Source organism: Desarmillaria tabescens, assembly GCF_030435595.1.
Source record: "Desarmillaria tabescens strain CCBAS 213 chromosome Unknown EV420scaffold_67, whole genome shotgun sequence".
NCBI lineage: Eukaryota > Fungi > Basidiomycota > Agaricomycetes > Agaricales > Physalacriaceae > Desarmillaria > Desarmillaria tabescens.
This window is the reverse complement of record NW_026848366.1, coordinates 163,811-182,401: the sequence shown is the minus strand read 5'-3', so window position 1 is coordinate 182,401 and position 18,591 is coordinate 163,811. Positions and strand designations below refer to the sequence as shown.

Here is an 18,591-nt window from a genome sequence, read left to right as displayed (position 1 = left end):
TCATGAGCAAAGCCATGAGCAAAGAAGTTGATGCAGCCTAGAGACGTCCACAAACTGGTATGCATATCTTTGATCTACGTGTCGTCTAGCCTGCCCTGATTAAACACGTACAGTTAGGGCATAAATTCGTGATATGATCTTCGTACAGAAGAACAGCAGAACAATGAGGGAGACATGCGCACCCGGGGACGTTATGAGTCTATTGCGATCAGTACGCCTTTGATTGTGGTCTTTTTCTAGAGCGTTTTCTCAGCTCTAAGTTTTCGCAGGTTAAACTTCGATTACTAACGGCTATCACACAAAACAACAAGCGATCTGAGACGGGGTCGCCGAGGTTCCCAGTCCCGGCAGCATCGTGGTGATATCCATTCGGTTCAGATAGGGCCCAGTGTTGGACGTGTTGGACTGTCACTCTGTTCATCGTGTCGGTCCTAAAATATTCTCACAATCATTGATCGGACACGATATGTCAATGCTCTGGACGTTTCGGGTTCCCAACAGGCTCTTACGATCGACCCTATGCCCAAGGTCCTTTCCCAAGACTCGCCCATTCGGATGCACAACCTGGCACGCCAGGTTTCTTTTCACGATGCTTGTTATTACCGTGAAGAATCATGCGAAACATGTACATGCCACCAGATAGAGTGATTGTCACAGGGAACATTGTAGTGAGTAGTTTCGTGACCACAGCACAACGTTTAATATCTATCCCTCATGGGTCAGAAGAATCTTGTCTTTAGGATGCCGCCCGCTACCGCCGGGCTTCCTGTTGAAGTGTAAGATGACCAGGATGGTAGAGCTAATACTATCTTCATATTCGCGTTCTTTGGTCAAGGTAACTCATATCTTTGCTTCTTTTTCCGGCTGTTGATTTTCTTGATTTTCTAACAGTGGCGTGGCTTTCATTTCAGCTTGATCGAAGGCAGTCGGAACTGGGTGCTAGCTTTCGCACGTAGCCTCAACGCCCGTGTCAACACCGCAGGCGGCGCAATATCAACTTACCGGTCTAGAGCAGTTCCTCGTGTAATAGACTCTTCTCCCGCAACTCAACATTGCTCCCCCGTTCTTTGTCACATCATCCTGTCATTATAGCTGTTCTTCCTACAGCACATAAGTGCAGTCAGTACATGGAATTGTCATGCGGCGCCTGCGAGGAGAAAACAAATCAGGATCCGTGTCGTGCCGGGCGAATAAGACGAAATCCTACTATCATTATCGAAGATGATTGTGAAGATGGTGAGTATAGCTTCTCTCTCAGACAAGCAATCGAACCTAATCTTAATATTTAGCCCACGTTCGTGTTCCTCCGAACTTCGACCGGGTACCCGGTATGATGCGAAGACCAGAGTCCTTGATTCTCCTTGCGGGAACCTTCAATGATCAAATATGACATGCGCCACTGTGACGACTGGAACAGCTGCGCCTCCTCCCTCCCAGAGGTAAATATTGATTTTACCTGATAATATTCTGCTGACATATCACACCGGACAGTTGTACACTACGAGCTACAGTAACTGGAATAATACACGGATGCATATAGCCATCATCGAGACGTGCACTGACGGCCAGCGTCATCACACGGCCCTAACACGCTTCAAATGCATCCTCCAAACTGTCGGATCCTCGTGAGACACCCCCCCTCCTCCCACACTCAACCCAAGGAACAACGTTGTGAATGCACTAATCTTATCGACATGTATCCCACAACTGCACTTCTGCCTGTAGTACCCGCCCAGAGTTTCCGGCGGCAGTAGCGCACGAAGGACACTCTGCGCGCGTACCAGCACATCCTCTACGGTGACAGCCGACCCCTGTTCCCTGTTCGTACTTCGATATTGAACGCACTCTTTTCTATCTCGACGAATACTAGGACCCTCGGTAGAGGAGGATGAGACGCGAATTCAGATGCTACAGAAGCGTGCGCCTGGACGCGCTTTGGCGAGAAAAAATCAATCGGCTCGCATGTCCCCACTCTCAGAGCCCGATGTATGGCCACTGACGCGGGGAGATGTGACCGGTTCTCCGGTGGCGTCCAGGGTGTTTCCGAGGAAAAATGAGGATATGGGTACGGGTTTGCAGCTGTGCTTGGTCGCTTTTGCGTACTTGTGGAGTAGAGATCTCGGAGGGAAGTGTATGGAGACGAGTGACGTAGACTTTTCGTTCCGGTGGAGGAAGATGACGACGATGCTGATGCAACTGGAGGCGCGGTGTTATGATGGGAACTAGTCGCCGGTGATACGTATGGCCATGGCGTGGTAGCGACATGGGTGGAGGATACTGGTACTGAGGGAGCATGATGAAGGCGAATAGATGCTTTCGGTCTTGGGGTTCCTGAAAATTAATGGCAATATCGGCATCAGGTCCCTGACTAGAACAATGCCGTACGGGCTTACCTGGTATCACATCACGTCGCGGAATGGGGCGGTGGTTGAAATGGAGGGGTGTGAATTTCGCCCTGGAGGGGTATTTGCTGGATTTCGTCGTTCCAGTGTACTCGCTTTCCTGACATGGTCTGAAGAGATTGGATGGAGAAGCGCTGAAAGTTGAACATACGCGTTTTATCTGCTGAAGCTGTACATCCGAATTCCGGTGTCGTTGCTATCTCGCCTCGCGGTTGCCTCGCGTCTCCCCCTTGCGGGGACAAAAATAGCTATCTAGACGCGGCGACTATAGATTCGCCGTAACGTCATCCCTCACTGACACTACTCAATCTCCACGCTCAATTGAAAGAACACATCGTGCGCAGCTACCTACGCGGTACTCTTCTGCTAGTCGAGTCCTCTTGCTGTTTGCTGGCTGACAAAATAAGCCGCGGTTCGCGCCCAGCTCGGTACAGGCTTAGCACCGTGAAGACAGCGTCAAATTGTGTCCTCAACTTCTTTCCCGCGAAGCTATATGTTCAAGGGAAAAGTGGAGGCAAGTCCCATCTAGTGGTGTATTTCGAAGGCCTATCAACGCGGCGACTGCCAATTGGACTACACACCCCACTTTGCGCCTTCTCGTGGGACTTGAACTCCAAGAATCCGTGTCGATCTTTCCTGATCCGAGGAGCAATCAGGCCCTGGATCCTTTACAATCCTGATTGTCGATGTTGTGATGCTGTTATTTGTTGGAACAACAGACCGGACACGTTGCAATGCCGGATGCCGACGTGAGGTTGGGGAGCTTCTGCTATTCTGAGGAATCTATAGGGTCAGCTGGTAGCTGCCTAAGATGCGATCGTTAGCTATTCCGACTGTTTCCGACTGAATACCGTTCGCGATCCACCAGCCATTTTTGCTACAAGACAGGTCAAATGACCCTCGGTAATGAACGCCACATCACAGGTTTAGGGTTCGCGATGCTACACGAGGAGGATAACGGGACTGTCCGTTAGAAGCCAACATGGTTTATCTTCCGAAGTCTTGTGAAGTGATGAGGTTGACGAGCACTGGAAATCGTGGCGCATCAATGACGTCATCCAAAATTCCCCTTCACCCTTTGTACTACCTGGTCGCGCTAAGAGCTGTCGTCGGGCTCTCTCTGCAGTATTGCTACCAAGTCGTGGAGCCTTGAGGACCGACCTATGTCCCCAGGTACAACGGAAGACAATGATGGGGTCGGACCTTGAACCAATTGTATTGGCTTATAGCCAAAAGCGCAAATAGCGCACGTTGGTCTCAGAGCGTCACATGCTTGCTACGACTTTTTTCTTTGAAGTTTGGGCACAGTAAGTCTTTTGACAATACTTATGAACATAATTTGAAGCGCTGACTCAGTCATATTCAAGTAAATTCGAGCATAAAGACACGTTTCTCATTTCGGCATAAAAATACACGTTAGCACCAGCGGCGTTAAGAAACGTAAATATTCCTAGTCCACTCGGTTGCGAGGAGAAGTTGACAATAATGAACCTGAAATTCTCAGCTGACGGATGGCGTATTACATTGTAAGCCAGTTTGAACATCGCCAAGGGATCTGCGAGCAAGGGTATATAAAGATTCGCAGCCGCCTCTTACTTTTCGGTCTCACCTCATTTCAAGATGCCTCTGCACTTCTCTCACAAGTTTGATACGCCTGTTTATAAGGGAACGACGTCTTTTTCAACAGAGCTGTTTATTAACGGACAGTTCGTTGATGGATCTGATGGCACTACGATTGAGCAAGTTCACAACAAGAAAAAATTCGCTTCATACTGATACTACGGTCTTTTCAGTGTGATTAATCCCTGTTCGTCGCCAAACTATGCCAATCCGTTTCCCTAATCCTTTTCTCAGCTGATGGAACCATCATTACCGGGGTCTCCGAAGCTACCCCTAAGGACGTTGATATAGCCGTGGACTGCGCACAGAAGGCTTTCGATACCACATGGGGTCTCAAGGCTTCGGGATCGTTTCGCGCTGACCTGATGCAGAAGCTTGCCAATGCTATGGTTGAGAATAGAGATGAGCTGTGCGCTTTGGAGGCTCTGGATAACGGCGAGTTTTTATCAGACCTTCTATTCGGACGATGATCTAAACTGCGCTTTTCAGGCAAGACCTATGCCTGGGCACAGCGTGCAGATCTGCCACTATCCATCGATGTCATGAAATATTATGCAGGATGAGCAGATAAGATTGAAGGTAAAGTCATCGAAGTGAGTCTTTAGCCCCTTTTATAGTATACAAAAGCCGACATATATTTTAGACGGATGAGGGTCGACTTACGTATACCAGGCATGAACCTATCGGAGTTGTTGTATGTCGATATCACTTTAGCATCCCAGGTGCTTACCCATCGTTGTCTTTACCCCCAGGGTCAGATCATTCCATGTAAGCAAAAATTTCCCATCGTGCCCCGGTGATACTGAACATGCCTCTCCCTCTCTTAAGGGAATTTCCCAAGTAAACAACTCCATACATAGCTCTTTGAATACGAACTTATCGTCCAAATCACCTAGTTCTCATGATGGTCATGAAACTTGGTCCTGGTCCGTACTTCCATACCTGATCATCGATGTGCCTTGTCGTGATGCACCTTCAAAGCGCTCGCCACTGGAAATTGTATTGTCATGAAGGTGAGTCATCATCGATCAACATATCCATACCGCAGTCTCGCTGACCCAAAACAGACATCGGAATTTACCCCGTTATCAGCGCTGCGAATCTGTACCCTCATTCAGGAAGTAGGCTTCCCTCCCGGGGTCGTCAATGTACTTACCGGTTATGGAGAGACCGTCGGCGAGGCGATATCAATGCACATGAGAATTGAAAAGGTCGCTTTCACGGGGAGTGTCCTCGTCGGTCATAAGATCATGGTAGCTGCAGGAAAGAGTAATCTTAAGAAAGTTACTCTGGAACTCGGTGGAAAGAGTCCAAATATTATTTTCAATGACGCAGATTTAGAACAAGCTGTCAACTGGTCGTTCCACGGCATTTAGTAAGTTACTAACTCCGTACTTGTTCTGATTTGTAGCACAAACGGCTCATCCCATTTTGTAGTTGGAATCATGGTCAGGCTTGTTGTGCTGGCTCTAGGATATTTGTGCAATCCGGGATCTACGGCGAGTTCCTCAAAAGGTTCACTGAGAAGAGCAAGGCGATCAAAGTTGGCGACCCTTTCGATGAAGACTCATTCCAGGGACCGATGGTTTCCAAGAGGCAATTCGATGTGAGTGCTCCGTTAACTTCGCGTCATCTTTCTTTGCTTTTTTTTTTCGGAAATCTCACGGGTATCTCCTAGCGTGTGATGAACTTCATCGATTTGGGAAAAAACCAAGGCGCTACGATCCATCTTGGCGGAGAACGTCACGGCGCTAAAGGGTACTTCATTCAGCCAACCATATTCACCGACACGACACCCGATATGGACATCGTACAAGAGGAAATATTCGGACCTATCAGCTGTATCATCAAGTTTGAAGACGAAGAGGGTAAGTTTTTGGTTCCTCTGGGTCTTCCTTTCGCCTCAATCTATGACATCGTTGACGTGGCGCTTATTAGATGTCGTCCGACAAGCCAATGATACATGTAAGCATCATAACGTCGGCATGCTGCGCCTCTAATTGACTTGGTACTTCTCACAGTCTACGGATTGGCCGCAGCGGTATTCACCAAAGACATCACTCGCGCTCTTGAGACTGCGCATAATCTGAAAGCTGGGACGGCCTGGGTTTGTCTCTCCTCTCTAGCTGCGATGACGAAAGCTGAAACGCACACTAGGTCAATTGTTACAATGTCGTCCATGCTAATGTGCCTTTCGGAGGATTCAAACAGTCCGGATTTGGGCGGGAATTTAGTGAATATGCGCTTCAAAAGTAAGCTCCTTGTGAAACGCTTTAATATTGTCAGTTAATCAAGGCAATTGTAGTTACACCAACGTCAAGTCTGTGAATATTAACCTGTGTCATAAGATGCACTGAGAGTCATTGCTGTGTACTCGCACGGCTGAGGGGCGTGTCTTGTGGAGCGGTTCCGTAAAGATAGGTACGAAGCCGCACACGGTACCAACACCAACACCAGCACCAACACTTCAATCAGTTGCAATAGAATATGGATCATAGCCTGTTGTAAATCATGATGAACGCCGGCTTTTCCTGCTCTGCTACAAGTCCTGATCGATGAACCTGAACGACCTCCAAAGGAAATTGTTGTGTTATCTGAATAAAGGTAATATCCAGGGTGCAAGGATTGCAAGGTTCAGCATATTTTTACGCCGTGTGCAGCTGCTTTCTTTTCTGATTGATCTGGAGTGACATGTCCATAATCGAGACCTCGGTACGGTAGTATTGAATGTGGCTCCGTGCTCGGTCTAATAATCCTAATAGACCAGTACTAGGGTGATAACATAAGATTGAGTCGGGAGAAATGGCCGATGCATACCTCCATGTAGGAACACCGACCCAACAATTCAACAGCATTTTAGTGCTGTTAGGCGCATTAGAGAGAAAGCCGACGAAAATGAGGGCGCTTTGCCCTGAAGGCGCACCCCGTCTGATCCGGATGACTCCAGGGCTATGCTTGCGGCCAGCTAGGATATATTTTGACGGTCTGGGGTATCATATAAATTAGCTGGCAGGACACAGTGACTGTCAAAATGACTCACGTACACTACATATTTAGAATGTTCTTGCGAAATCGGGATACAGGGGAGAGACCCCTATCTAGTTTAGAAGCACATATAAGTACACGCGATTTGAACCCATTTTAAGACATACACTGATACTAAGATCAGTCATTAACCAGGAAGGATAGCCCTAAGATCCACCCACTTGTCTACCGACCTGTCCATTCTTCCAGAGCTGATCATGAAGTCGAAATCCGTTCGCTTCGCAAACTCGTCTAACGAGCTGTACGCTTACGACTCCCACCAAGCGCCCTCATCAATAACAGCTCGTCCGACCCAGCGCTTCGCCTATCCTCCCACTCAACCGCAGCCATCGTGGCAGGCCCAACCTCATCCCAGTTACGCTGGTCATCATTCTCGTTCTCTCAGCAATACACCGTTTCACGGTAACAACTACACTGCACCTCTACATTCCTTCCACTTTCCCGGGGCTCGCTCCTTCTTCAGTCGTCATCGTCATATTCTACGTTTCCGCCAATTCCGATGCCTGTCTCCCCGATGAATGTTCCGCCGACACCTGACCAGCTGCGAAGAACCATTCCTCTGCCGGACGTCCATGAGGATAGCGTCGCTGATGGTGACACACCGTGGAAAATCAGAGTCCATGAAACACTCCGACCGAGACATATAAATGTCGACCTTTCTACCGACCTTCATGCATACATCCTGACACTCTCTAATGAGCCTGCAACACAGCCTCGCCTTCAGACACTCATTCTGGTCTCCAAGTACTTGCCTTGGAGAACTCATGTTCTTGCTCAGGGTGACTGCGTTTCGGTGCGAGACTTGATGTCAAGTTTATATACCGCAATGCGTACGCGTGTCACCCAGGAAGAACTGAGGCAAGCAAAGTATGTTACGGGTGTACAGCAGGCATTTGCTAGACGTGTGCAGGGTAAAGGACACGAAGAGGCCCGCCGAAAGGGAATACGCCGGGTGGATTTTTTGCTCCAGAACACCAGATTTGTTGGGATCGCAGAGACGGATGACCCCAAGGTGTGGGAAATCCGTCTTGCGCCAACATCTCATCGTTAAGCGCTGTCAATGGGTGCTGTGTGCTGCTGTCGAAGGTAAGTTTGGGGTCCTGTAGCTGTGTTAGTCGTGGGAGAGGCGTGATTTTAGTTGATCCGCATACCTAAGTTAGATTATCTGTAACGTTATCCATTATCAAGTTGTTATACAGCCGTGATTGACGTGATCGACGGACACATGCTCCAGTTGCTGGGCCTGTTGTTTGCCGCCTATATGGCTTCGATCAAGAAAGATGGTCAGAACAGAATATCATGGGCTCGGAAACACGCTTGTACCGGTAACAGAAGTTGTCCAGGCGCTTGCCAAGCGCTGAATCCTGTCCTCGGGAGTAAAACAGTAAAACAGTATGAATTGGTCGACTCCGCTAATACAAGCTCAGGTAAACAATAGTAAACTACTGTGGACCTCGCCGACTCGTCAATAAGACCAAAGGAGAGGAAATCTAAGTAGAGTAAAGTCGGGAGGTCTAATTGGAAGTATGTTCTCGTAAGCGAGGGTTATTTTGGGAGCCTAAACAAGAGAATACATGTTCAAGTATAAGTGATGGTGAATCAAGTCTGTAACAGCTTACCGTGGATAAGATACGAAAAACAAGAAAAGACTCAACATCAAACAAAGAAAAAGTGATGCACACACCGGACGAAAGTTTGTCACAACTTATTTCTTCAAGAGAAACCACGAATAGCTCAGTCTTTGAATCAGTGGCTATGGGGTAGTAGCAAGACCTGAGCTCTATCCGACGAGATCATCATCAACATCACAACAAGACAGCGGACTATGTTTAGTACGTGGCGCAACAACATTGCGATTGAACGGGCCCCGGTTCTATGGCTCGATTCTGGTCGATCATAATACAGAACAAGGATATGGCCAAGTAAAACGATCACAAGATTCACAACCAGATGGTCGGCCAAAAAGCGGATTGGACGTCGAGGGTCAAGTTCAAGGTTCGAAACATGACTCGGAGCCGGGCCGCGCGCTCGCTCGCTCTTGGAGCAGCAGAAAGCTTCTTGATCTTCTCTCGACGTCGAAACGTAGGCGTTTTGATCTCTACATCACTCAGGCTCAGGTCCTCTGGACCACAATGTTAATTTCCCAATATAGCTTATTTTCTGCGTTCAGATTGGCCTTGATCAGTCGGAGCTATCGACTGTTTTGGGACGGGGAAGATTTCTGATACTATGTGCTCTTCTTATTCCAGTTCCCAACGGTAAGTGTCCTTTATGTTTATCAGGAAAGCGCTCTTATGTGGAGCAGAGTTAGAATTGATACAAAAACGCCCAATAATACACCGTAAGAACAGGGCTGATTTCAATTTCAGTGTATCAGAATGGTGACATCTGTAGCAGCCTTTACCAGTGATCAATTAATTGCAACCGTGTCAAGCTTAGTATCGAGTAAGGAATCGATGCACCTGTGGCGTGGAGGTGAACTCTCAGTTCCTGCCGAGCCTTCCTTGTCTCGGACTCGACGACTACACCAGGTATGGTGATGTGGATCTTGCATGTGCCGCAGGCGATAGAAGCTCTCATGCTACTGTTGTGTTAGAATAAGGCAGTTGGTCTTTGCACCTACTAGCTGGTCTAACTCATTCATCGATACAGCACCGAGGCTTACCGAGATACAATCTTTCAAGACCTTCTGAAGTAGACATATTCTTTTCTCCTTCATTCTTACGATTTCGACAGTAGCCTCAAGGGGAGTATGTGAATGAGCGGTCGAAGCCATATGGTACGAAGGTCAAACGATCTGACCGTGCAGCTGCACCAAAACGCATATTCTGAGAAACCAGAGGGTAGTTAAGTAGTATTATATAGCCATGTCGCATGTATACCCATTGGCTACAGTATAGGATGTTTCGTCAATAAGTAATTCTGAAAGGCACTTGTTAGCTATGTTATGATCTGAACCTCTTTGAAGGCTCTACGCACCGGCCTTTATTATTCCAGGCTTGAATCCCTACGTATCCCCTTAGTGTCGTGAATAGCTGAAAAGATACGAAATAGCCAACGCATGTCTTCTAACTTCAAGTTTCAGGAATCAATGCCTCAAGCTGGTTGAATACCTTGTGAGAATGTAAAAAAAATTGATATACTGACGTCCATCCCCTCTATTCTCTGACCTGGGGTCGAACCCAGCTCGCATGCATTCCAGTGATCGATGCTAGATAGACAAACAGAGCTTGTTGAGTGTAAAGGATACGGGCGAATATAGTTGACCTGCTACAATTCTGAGCTGGAGATCAGTTGTAGGGTTGATCTTAAATGAAGATATGAATATCCAGCGGTATTACTTGTTTGAGACGAGTTCGGGGTTTCCTAGGGCATCGCAGTATTACTGCTAGCAAAAGGCCATAAATGTTCGAACACGAATAGAGCGATCTATAGCCGTCTTGTCCGACACCTTAAAGCCTCGTGCATCGTGGAAGATTGATACCGCACACATGTAAGGGTCCTCGGTTTTCTTCAAAAACTCGATTGGTCTAGAAGATAGCCACGAGGCGAGGCGGTGCTAGTTTAGAAGCCGGACGTCCATAAAAATAGAAAACGCGTCTTTCGCCGGAACTTCCTTCATTGCTCTCACGTTCATTTGTGGTGGGTTTGTTTCTCACCTTTCCTAGGAACCAGAGACCCTGAGGCAACCCTGAGGAAGATGAAAATCAGAGTGTAAAGCTTTTGGTGACCGAGCGCAACATGCAAGCTCAGGACGACCTGTCAGGCTGGGTTTTAACTTCCCAGTACGATCGTCCGGGAGCGATAACTGGGCGCCGAATGACTCGTCTTATCACAGGTTGCCTTTGTTCAGTGATTGATGCCGAATGGAGAGATCCAGATCTGGTATGTTTGGGTGGCACAAACATGGCTCCTATAAAAGGCCGATGTGGTTTCCCCCGCTCTTTCTCTTCTCTTCTCTTCCCTACCGCCACCCCAACAAATCCACTCCTATGAACCTGACGCTTTCACTAGTATATACTCGACATCAATGACGCTTATCAGTCGCTCATGACCGGTTCGCCGCAACACGACCACCTACTCATCATCAGGCTTATACGAGCTCGACTTAGGTCTTCAACGCTGTTATGGCTCTCTTCGATAACGGCGGATATCGACTATCAGTCTTAGCATGCATTCGACACACAAATGTCATGAATCTGGGCGATTTTTTTGAGCCACATCTGATAGGCCACTGGTAATCTGGCGCCACACAACTCCGAAACTCTGTCGCACCCTCCGAGCTATGCCACTCAAAGCCTGATATCCTTTGATCACTAGCCTTCCAACGTCGTTTTTTTTTTGGCCAAATCTTCGTTGAGCCACATTGACCAACCAACGACACCTTTGCGCCACATTCATGAAAGTAAGCGTTCTGCCTCCTTGTCTTCTACACCACTCTGATCCAATTGTTAGATGCAATATTACACATCCGCATAGATCGCAACACTCGCGGATGATTACTAGTGTCGTAAACCACCATCGACGATAATATTCTCCGCGGCCTATTACGCTGTGGGTCAGATCATGGACATCTGCTGGTGAACTGGGGCTCTTGATTGTTCTGTGAACGAATGACACTACCACAGAAGCTACGCTACAAGTATTTCGCAACGTTGCATAGTGGTGAGTGCATGTCCATTATCGCACCTTCGATAGCTCTGATGATCATTCTAGTTTACCTGCAAGATATTCCTCGCCGTTCGAGTTGATCATTGCAAATAACGAAGGGGTCAACTTCAAGATCATCTTGTTGACTGAGGCTGGACTCTTGTGAACAACAGGAAAGGCATACGAAACCATCTTGCGCATCTCAAGCCACGAATATTAGCTGAGTTCCTGTTACAAAGTATCATGTTTTCTCTGGGCGCTTGTGCTCCTTGTTTTGTTGTGGCTTCCTATCAGTCTTTGTTTTCTCAACCTATTTCTTCAGGCATATGCCTCTTCGAGGCATAGTCGCTGCAGGTGAAGCTTCGGCTTACACCCCTGATTTTTGGAAACCTTCTCTGCTTCGCGCAGAGTTTTCTTCTTTGTGTCTTAATCCACAGATAGGCTTTCATCCTCGTAAGTTCTCTCTTCCCTTGCATTCATTCGCATGTCATGCCAAGCCTGCTATTCAGTCTTCATTGTTCCGTCTCGATGGGGTCCGTCATCTGTTTGTGTTCTGGGTTCGTTCAATCTTCCCTTGGAGCCTTCATTATTCTCATCATTCTCTTACCGATTCCTTTTATCATCGTTGGGCTGTCAAACCAACTATTGCTTGTATATCCACGCACAGTCTGTTGCGCCATGTCCTCGTTTTTGCCACATCATTTGGAGGCCTCGAACGTTTTCTTGTCAATTGCTTGCTACGTCATATAATATTCCGTACCGCCTTGCGGACCATGTGTACAACACACGGGCCGCCGGTTGGGGTACGTCTCGCTTTCCCTTTCTTTGTTGCGTCGCTGATGGCCGATGCGTATCAGGTTGAACTTATCATTTGGTTGTATCGCTAAATTTGTTCATGTATATCAACGCGCAGCCTGTTGCGTCATGTAAATCTCGTCCTCTTCTCTTTCCTTCCGTTTGGCTGTCTTTCCAAACAATGTCATGTATATCCTCGCGCGGTCTGTTGCGCCCTGTACTTTCGGTGCCGCCTTGCGGACAGTGTGTACAGCACACGGGCCGCTGGTGGAGGTGAGTCTGACCTTCATTCGTTTACCGTTTGGACTGACATTTTGATTGCGAGTGAATTATCTTTTCTGTAATCTTGGCAAACGATTCTCTAATTCGCTTTTCCGGACTGGGTCTTGGCTTTCTTTTTCTGTCTTGAGGTCCCCATCCGTCCCGAAACGTCCCTCTGGGCACTATTTCTTTAATCTGTTTCTTGGTGGCCGATCCTTGATTCGGTTTTCTGGACTGGTCTCTGGCTTTCTGTCTTCTGTCTTTTCATCTTCCTGTCCGTTCTGTAAAGGTTTACTTGGCACTGTATCTTTAATTTGCATCTCCTGAACGTGGACAGCCGGTAGTTTTGCCGTGGTAGGCATCGAGGCTACTGTCTCGATGTCTCAATTTTTGGAACTTCAGTCTGCTTCGCACGGACTTTCCTCCTTTATTCCCGTTCAAGCACTACAGGTAAGGTTTTGAGGTATATGACACACTGTACGTGCTGATCTCTCCTCTTCAGATATATGCTTCCTTGTCATAGAATTTCTTGTGCCTCGCAGTAGAGTTGAAGGACCGCAGCTCTCCACACGATGTTGAAACTCAACATATGTTGGCGTTAGGTACTTGTATATTGTAGACTTGTCCGGCGGCAATATCTCACTCGGGGCAACTGTAACAAGGTGCCCTCTATATTGAGGACGTGTATTTTCTTTATTTTGGCATGTCATTAGCAGTGGTGCAGGTAAAAGCAGATTTTTGTCCCCTGTTCAAGTTTTTACCGCTTTTCATCGTTTTTTTCTTGTTTTTCGTGTCGATCGCAGAAAGACCTGCTTCCTTCGAGAGTGTATTGCAGTGAGGTATGTTTCGTTGTACTCGCTATGCGCTATAAGCCCGGCGGAGAGTGGGACTATTTGTGGAGGGTGTTTCCGTCAGGACTGCGCAATTTACAGTGGAACGCGTCTGTGGCGTGGGAGTCACGGCAAAATATTTCGGCCCGAATGCCGAAGGAACGTCGCTTCGCACTTCGACGACCTCTTGAAGTTGTACACTGAACAGATACATCTTTTTTTATAAGCTCGATCCACAGTGCCTGTGGTCATTGCTGTAGAGAAAGAAGACAATATCAGGTTCGTGAATTTCGTATTAGGCTAATGATGGCTACAATAGGAGGTGGGAACAGCGAGCGACTATGCATTTACCCATACCGCTACTAACGGGTGCTTCTCTAGGTACCAATACGAAGAAATCTTCCATCAATAAGTCGCAAGCTGTCTCGATGGTGCCTAAATTCGAGCCTTTTAACTCGCCCGTTCATTCCTTGCCACCTGAAATCCTGTCTGAGATATTTCTCCTCTCACTCGAAGGGCCATACCACATTCTCGGTCCTCTGCACGACGGTCCATGGTTAATAGGGAGAGTCTGTCACCGGTGGCGGGTCATTGTCTGGGGTTATTCCGCTTTGTGGTCGTCTTTTGTAGTGGGTTGGCCACGACCAAGACAAGAAGACACTGGAAGGAGACTCCTCGGGGAGGCGCTTCGGCGGACTGGACAGAGAGGGCTTTCCGTGAAGATCTGGATATGTGACGCTTTTCCAGATGTCATTACTGAGACATTGCTGCAGCATTCGTCGCAATGGGAAGCCGTCGACCTATGTGGTCCGGCACCCAATCAATGGATTCAATTATCGGAGCTCGGTTTGCATTTCCCATCATTGAGATTACTTGCCGTGAACCATACTTCTTCCGCGGAGCTCCCCGCCGTCTTGAGCATGTTCAAAGATGCGCCCAACCTCAAATCTCTCCAAATTAACCTACACAATCCCCATCCGTTGTCTTTTCACCCCGCCGCGATAAAATTTCCGTGGTCGCGTATCACAGATTTGAAAATGTCTATTGAGGGTCGAGTGGGGCCGAGCGTCGAGATTCTTCGTCTCTGTTCGAATCTTGAGGTTTTGGAGGAGAGTTGTGGTGTATTCGTCCCCGAAGCAGTCACAGACCCTGTTCCATTAACACTTCGGATACTCCGTTCACTCAGTGTTGGTTCCCCTCTATTTCTACGCTACATCACTTGCCCAGCACTAGAACATCTATCCATTGCTATCCCACACAGACTTCCATTTTCCGAGAGAGACCTTTCTCGATTCTTTGTCCGTTCTGGGAGTCAGCTGCAGACTCTCAAACTAGGTTCGCTAGCGCAGGACATTTCGGACCCACGTCAATTGTTCTCATGCATTCCCCAGCTTCGCAAGTTATTCCTCGGTTTCCAGGGCTGCGATTATTATGGAAACCTGACAAGAATTCTCACTTCTATTCGTTCGCAAGACGCAGGAGTGATGATCCCTCGCTTGTCTGTTCTGGAGCTGAGTGTGGATGAGATTTTTACGGGGAAAATACAACTTGAAGGACGGGATGAGATACTGATTGGTATTATTGTTGAACGTTGGGATGTTCCTCAGGAATCGCGGGTTACTCGGTTGAATCAAGTTCGCATCTCGTGCGAATTTATGGGGTTCACCGATTACATGGTCACGCAACAGTATGAAGCTGCTCGAAACCGGACTCTGGCCCGCGTCGATCGTCTGAAATTGTTCAAGACGGAAGGGTTGGATATTTCCATTATTGCCAAACAAAGTAGTCCTTCCTTCCTTTGCCTAGCGTGATTTTTGCTGAAATCATTTACAGCGAATATAGAGGGACCGCTCGAGGACCATGTTTTACTGGCGTGATCTGAGTACCACATATCGTATAAAATTCTTTTGTTGTGACTGTCGGAATGAGGGTTAATCAAAATTATTCACCGAAACCTGAATAAGACACGGTACACCCTTTACCCACAGCGTCTACCTTGCTCTTAAGCCCGTGCGGGACGTTTCCAGCAACCTGGCAGAATACGAAACGGAGAAGATTAGTACTACTCGATCACAGGGCCTCCCAACTGGTAAATCAGTCATACTCTTCTCTTTTTAGTGAGATATGGTCCTCAGATTCTCGAGGACCATAAATACTGCAATCTTACTGGTCTCATGTGGTCTATCAGCTATTGCACCCGTGATACCTCACCTGGGTTCGACTCCCAGTGGGAACATGTACCGCTAATGAAGGAAGTGTTTGTGTGGATGATTTTTTCTCATCGTGTGCGGTTTCTTCTGCCTCTCAGGGCTACCGCCATTGGCTAATTCGACTTCTTTTAAGCCTCGTTACAAATCCCTGCCAAGTTATCCTTGTCTCTGCGAATTGACTTTGATGTCCAAATAGCTCGGAGTCGCTGGATTCATCGCCTGTGGCTTGGGTGCAGTCACGATTACTCTGTCAATTTCAGTACGTGAGTCGTGAGGTCTGGTTCGGCTTCACCAGTGTTTATGCTTTTCTCTCCTGCGAGTACTTACTTAAATCCGTGGATGCAAGTTTCCATTGTCGAAGTCTATGTGCGTATATAGGCCAGTACTACTCCGCCATTGGGTTTGACTCGTAGCGAGATAATGATAGCGACTCTAAGCTACTACTAATGGAGTCAACACTTGCTTCTGTCCACAAAACGAGTCGTACTGGTACGCGCCTACATATTCGTTGTGGAATGAATGCTGAACGAACTAAGCGCAGGGTGAAAGTAATCCAAGTCTTTGAACGGCTCGCTTTCAACAAGAGAGGACACATCTTAAATTGTGCACTCACCATTCAGTCAGACGATGCATATTTCTCCCGTGAAAACAAGCAGTAGTGAATCAGTCGGTTCTGCGGTCACTGGTACATCGGTAATGCTTCCTGGGTTCGATACCCAAATGACGGACACCATCTATCAGGCCTTGGGTTTAGCAACGAGGAGCAGCAACGGATTGAAACCCCTGCTTTAGGCCACGTACCTCCCAACCCAATATTTGAACCTTCAACCCAAGCAAGAGACGAAAGAAGGGTGCACCGCCGACTAGCTACGGGGTTAATGTCAAAGAAAGGTAGATAGATCCAAGCGTTCAAACTAACTCACCCCGTTCATGTCGCTGTTCGATAATGAATCATGTTCGATCCACTGCTCATCTCCGACTCAGTTAACGAACACATGATTCCCTAGCCTGGTGACAGAACTTTACCTCGAGCGGGTGCAGACAAGGGATGACAGCAGACTCATCCAACGTCCGCGGTAATAGAGCTCGAGTATTGTATCTTTAGATGTTGTGTGTGGCCTGGCCCAATGGCGAGGAGGACTGAGGGCTTGGTATGATGGCGGAACGGGAGGGCTCCCGGTTAGTAGGTGGCCAGGGTTGAATATAGATGTGAAGGGAAGGTGTCCGCTACCCATCGCAACGTCTCGTATGACGACGGGGAATGGATGTTAAAAGACGAGGCAGAGATTGTGTACGGTGTGCTGGCGTAGAACCCGTCGTTATGTAAGAGGGTGTGGAGCAGGAGAGTCAGAGTTAATAGGCGTGAAGCATACGACGGTTCGTGCGTCCTCGCGGTCGACGGGAGAAGCAAAACTACCGTTTCACTCCCCTTCCTTCACAAATACAATGACTCGTCAACACGGGGATCAAACATTCACAAACCATCCGGTCCCGCGACGGACATAAGTTGTGAATCACAGAAAACATGCATCGTATTATTCCTGAGTCAGTCGGTTCTTGGAACGGTCGGTAGCGAGAATCACCCATCAGGTTCGCTCTCCCTCAAAAGCCCAGTATTCAGTTCTCAATGTTTTTCACCATCCCCACCGACGTCTTCACCTCCAGTGAGTACCCTCACTCTCTCCACTACCAATTTCCAAATGATGCTCTATCGACATCGCCCAACGTGTCCGTGTGACGAAAAAAAATTAACACGACTGACCTATTTTTTTTTTGGCTCATCGTTCCCGTTTTTATTTTTTGGCTTGCCCGCTTTGAATTCCATCGCAGGGAGGGAGTTTGGTAACAACGAACGTATAATTATGGTGGGCGCTTTATATTCATAGCCAGCGCTTGACGAACACTTATTTTGGAGCTCTCGACGCAGAGAAAGAATCCTTGAGAGGATGGCATCCGCTTTGGTCATGGCACTAAAATGTACAGGTGATCAGTACCCATTGCAGTTACCCTTCACTCATTATCAAATACAGGACCAGGACGTCGAGGGAGCCAGGATATTCTTTGCGGAGGGGAACATAGACACGAGGTCGTTAATATGTGCCAGGCCATGGATACGAACAGGTCAGGTCGAGCGATCGGATGATGGGACGAAAGACTCGTATTCAGTTCTGATGTTCGCTACCATCAACATTGTCGGTGAGTACTTATCCTTACTCTGTCCCCTACGAAATGATGCTCTATCGACATCGCCCAACGGGCCTGTATGACGAAAAACAAACACGACTGATCAGCCTCCCCTCATCGTTTGATCGTTCATGTTTTGCTTACCTGCTTACTATTTTCAAGCCTCGGTAAATCCACCCGATCCCGCGACGTATTTTCAAGTCAGCCGACACTTGTCGGCAGCGAGAATAATCCATCAGACTTGCCCTCCCTCAAAAGCTGATTCGTATTCAGTTCACTATCCAACCTCGCCGGTGAGTAATTCATACTTTACTCTATTCCCGACTTGCGAATGATGCTTTATCGACATCGTCCAACTTGTCTACGTGACGGAAAAAAACAAACACCACTGATCAATTTTCTCTCATCATCGAGAGTTCATGTTTTGCTTACCCACTTTGAAAAAGCTCCTTCGGAGGTTTAGTGACGATGGACGTATAATTATTGTGCGTACATAGTTTCGTAATGCTTCATAACCCGACGCCTAGTGAACCTGACTCCGAGAATCCTCCGCAAAAGGATGTCTGCGTCTTGCCCACGTCAGTATCCGTCTCG

General features: G+C 47.7%; 4 protein-coding genes across 4 annotated transcripts; all 4 read left to right on the top strand.

Annotated features, from left to right (window-relative positions):
* Positions 1–623: 623 nt before the first annotated feature.
* Positions 624–2,226, top strand: EV420DRAFT_1485527 (uncharacterized protein; the record flags this gene model as incomplete). Its single annotated transcript, XM_060470231.1, has 5 exons — positions 624–668; positions 892–952; positions 1,108–1,236; positions 1,290–1,328; positions 1,871–2,226. 5 exons carry the CDS (start codon positions 624–626, stop codon positions 2,224–2,226), a joined length of 630 nt encoding a protein of 209 aa, XP_060324127.1.
* A 1,796-nt stretch (positions 2,227–4,022) lies between these two features.
* EV420DRAFT_1727869 (aldehyde dehydrogenase) lies at positions 4,023–6,671 on the top strand (the record flags this gene model as incomplete). Its single annotated transcript, XM_060479863.1, has 15 exons — positions 4,023–4,145; positions 4,301–4,457; positions 4,512–4,561; positions 4,595–4,615; positions 4,666–4,716; positions 4,775–4,790; positions 4,919–4,948; positions 5,004–5,035; positions 5,090–5,397; positions 5,460–5,628; positions 5,701–5,890; positions 5,961–5,987; positions 6,044–6,129; positions 6,180–6,274; positions 6,328–6,671. 15 exons carry the CDS (start codon positions 4,023–4,025, stop codon positions 6,377–6,379), a joined length of 1,407 nt encoding a protein of 468 aa, XP_060324126.1. The 3' UTR covers positions 6,380–6,671.
* A 390-nt stretch (positions 6,672–7,061) lies between these two features.
* Positions 7,062–8,246, top strand: EV420DRAFT_1579533 (uncharacterized protein). The gene is made up of 2 exons (XM_060474593.1): positions 7,062–7,461; positions 7,617–8,246. Exons 1-2 carry the CDS (start codon positions 7,265–7,267, stop codon positions 8,116–8,118), a joined length of 699 nt encoding a protein of 232 aa, XP_060324125.1. The 5' UTR covers positions 7,062–7,264; the 3' UTR covers positions 8,119–8,246.
* A 5,536-nt stretch (positions 8,247–13,782) lies between these two features.
* EV420DRAFT_1579512 (uncharacterized protein) lies at positions 13,783–15,554 on the top strand. Its single transcript, XM_060474592.1, has 3 exons — positions 13,783–13,882; positions 13,985–15,385; positions 15,437–15,554. Exons 2-3 carry the CDS (start codon positions 14,032–14,034, stop codon positions 15,478–15,480), a joined length of 1,398 nt encoding a protein of 465 aa, XP_060324124.1. The 5' UTR covers positions 13,783–13,882; positions 13,985–14,031; the 3' UTR covers positions 15,481–15,554.
* Positions 15,555–18,591: the final 3,037 nt, after the last annotated feature.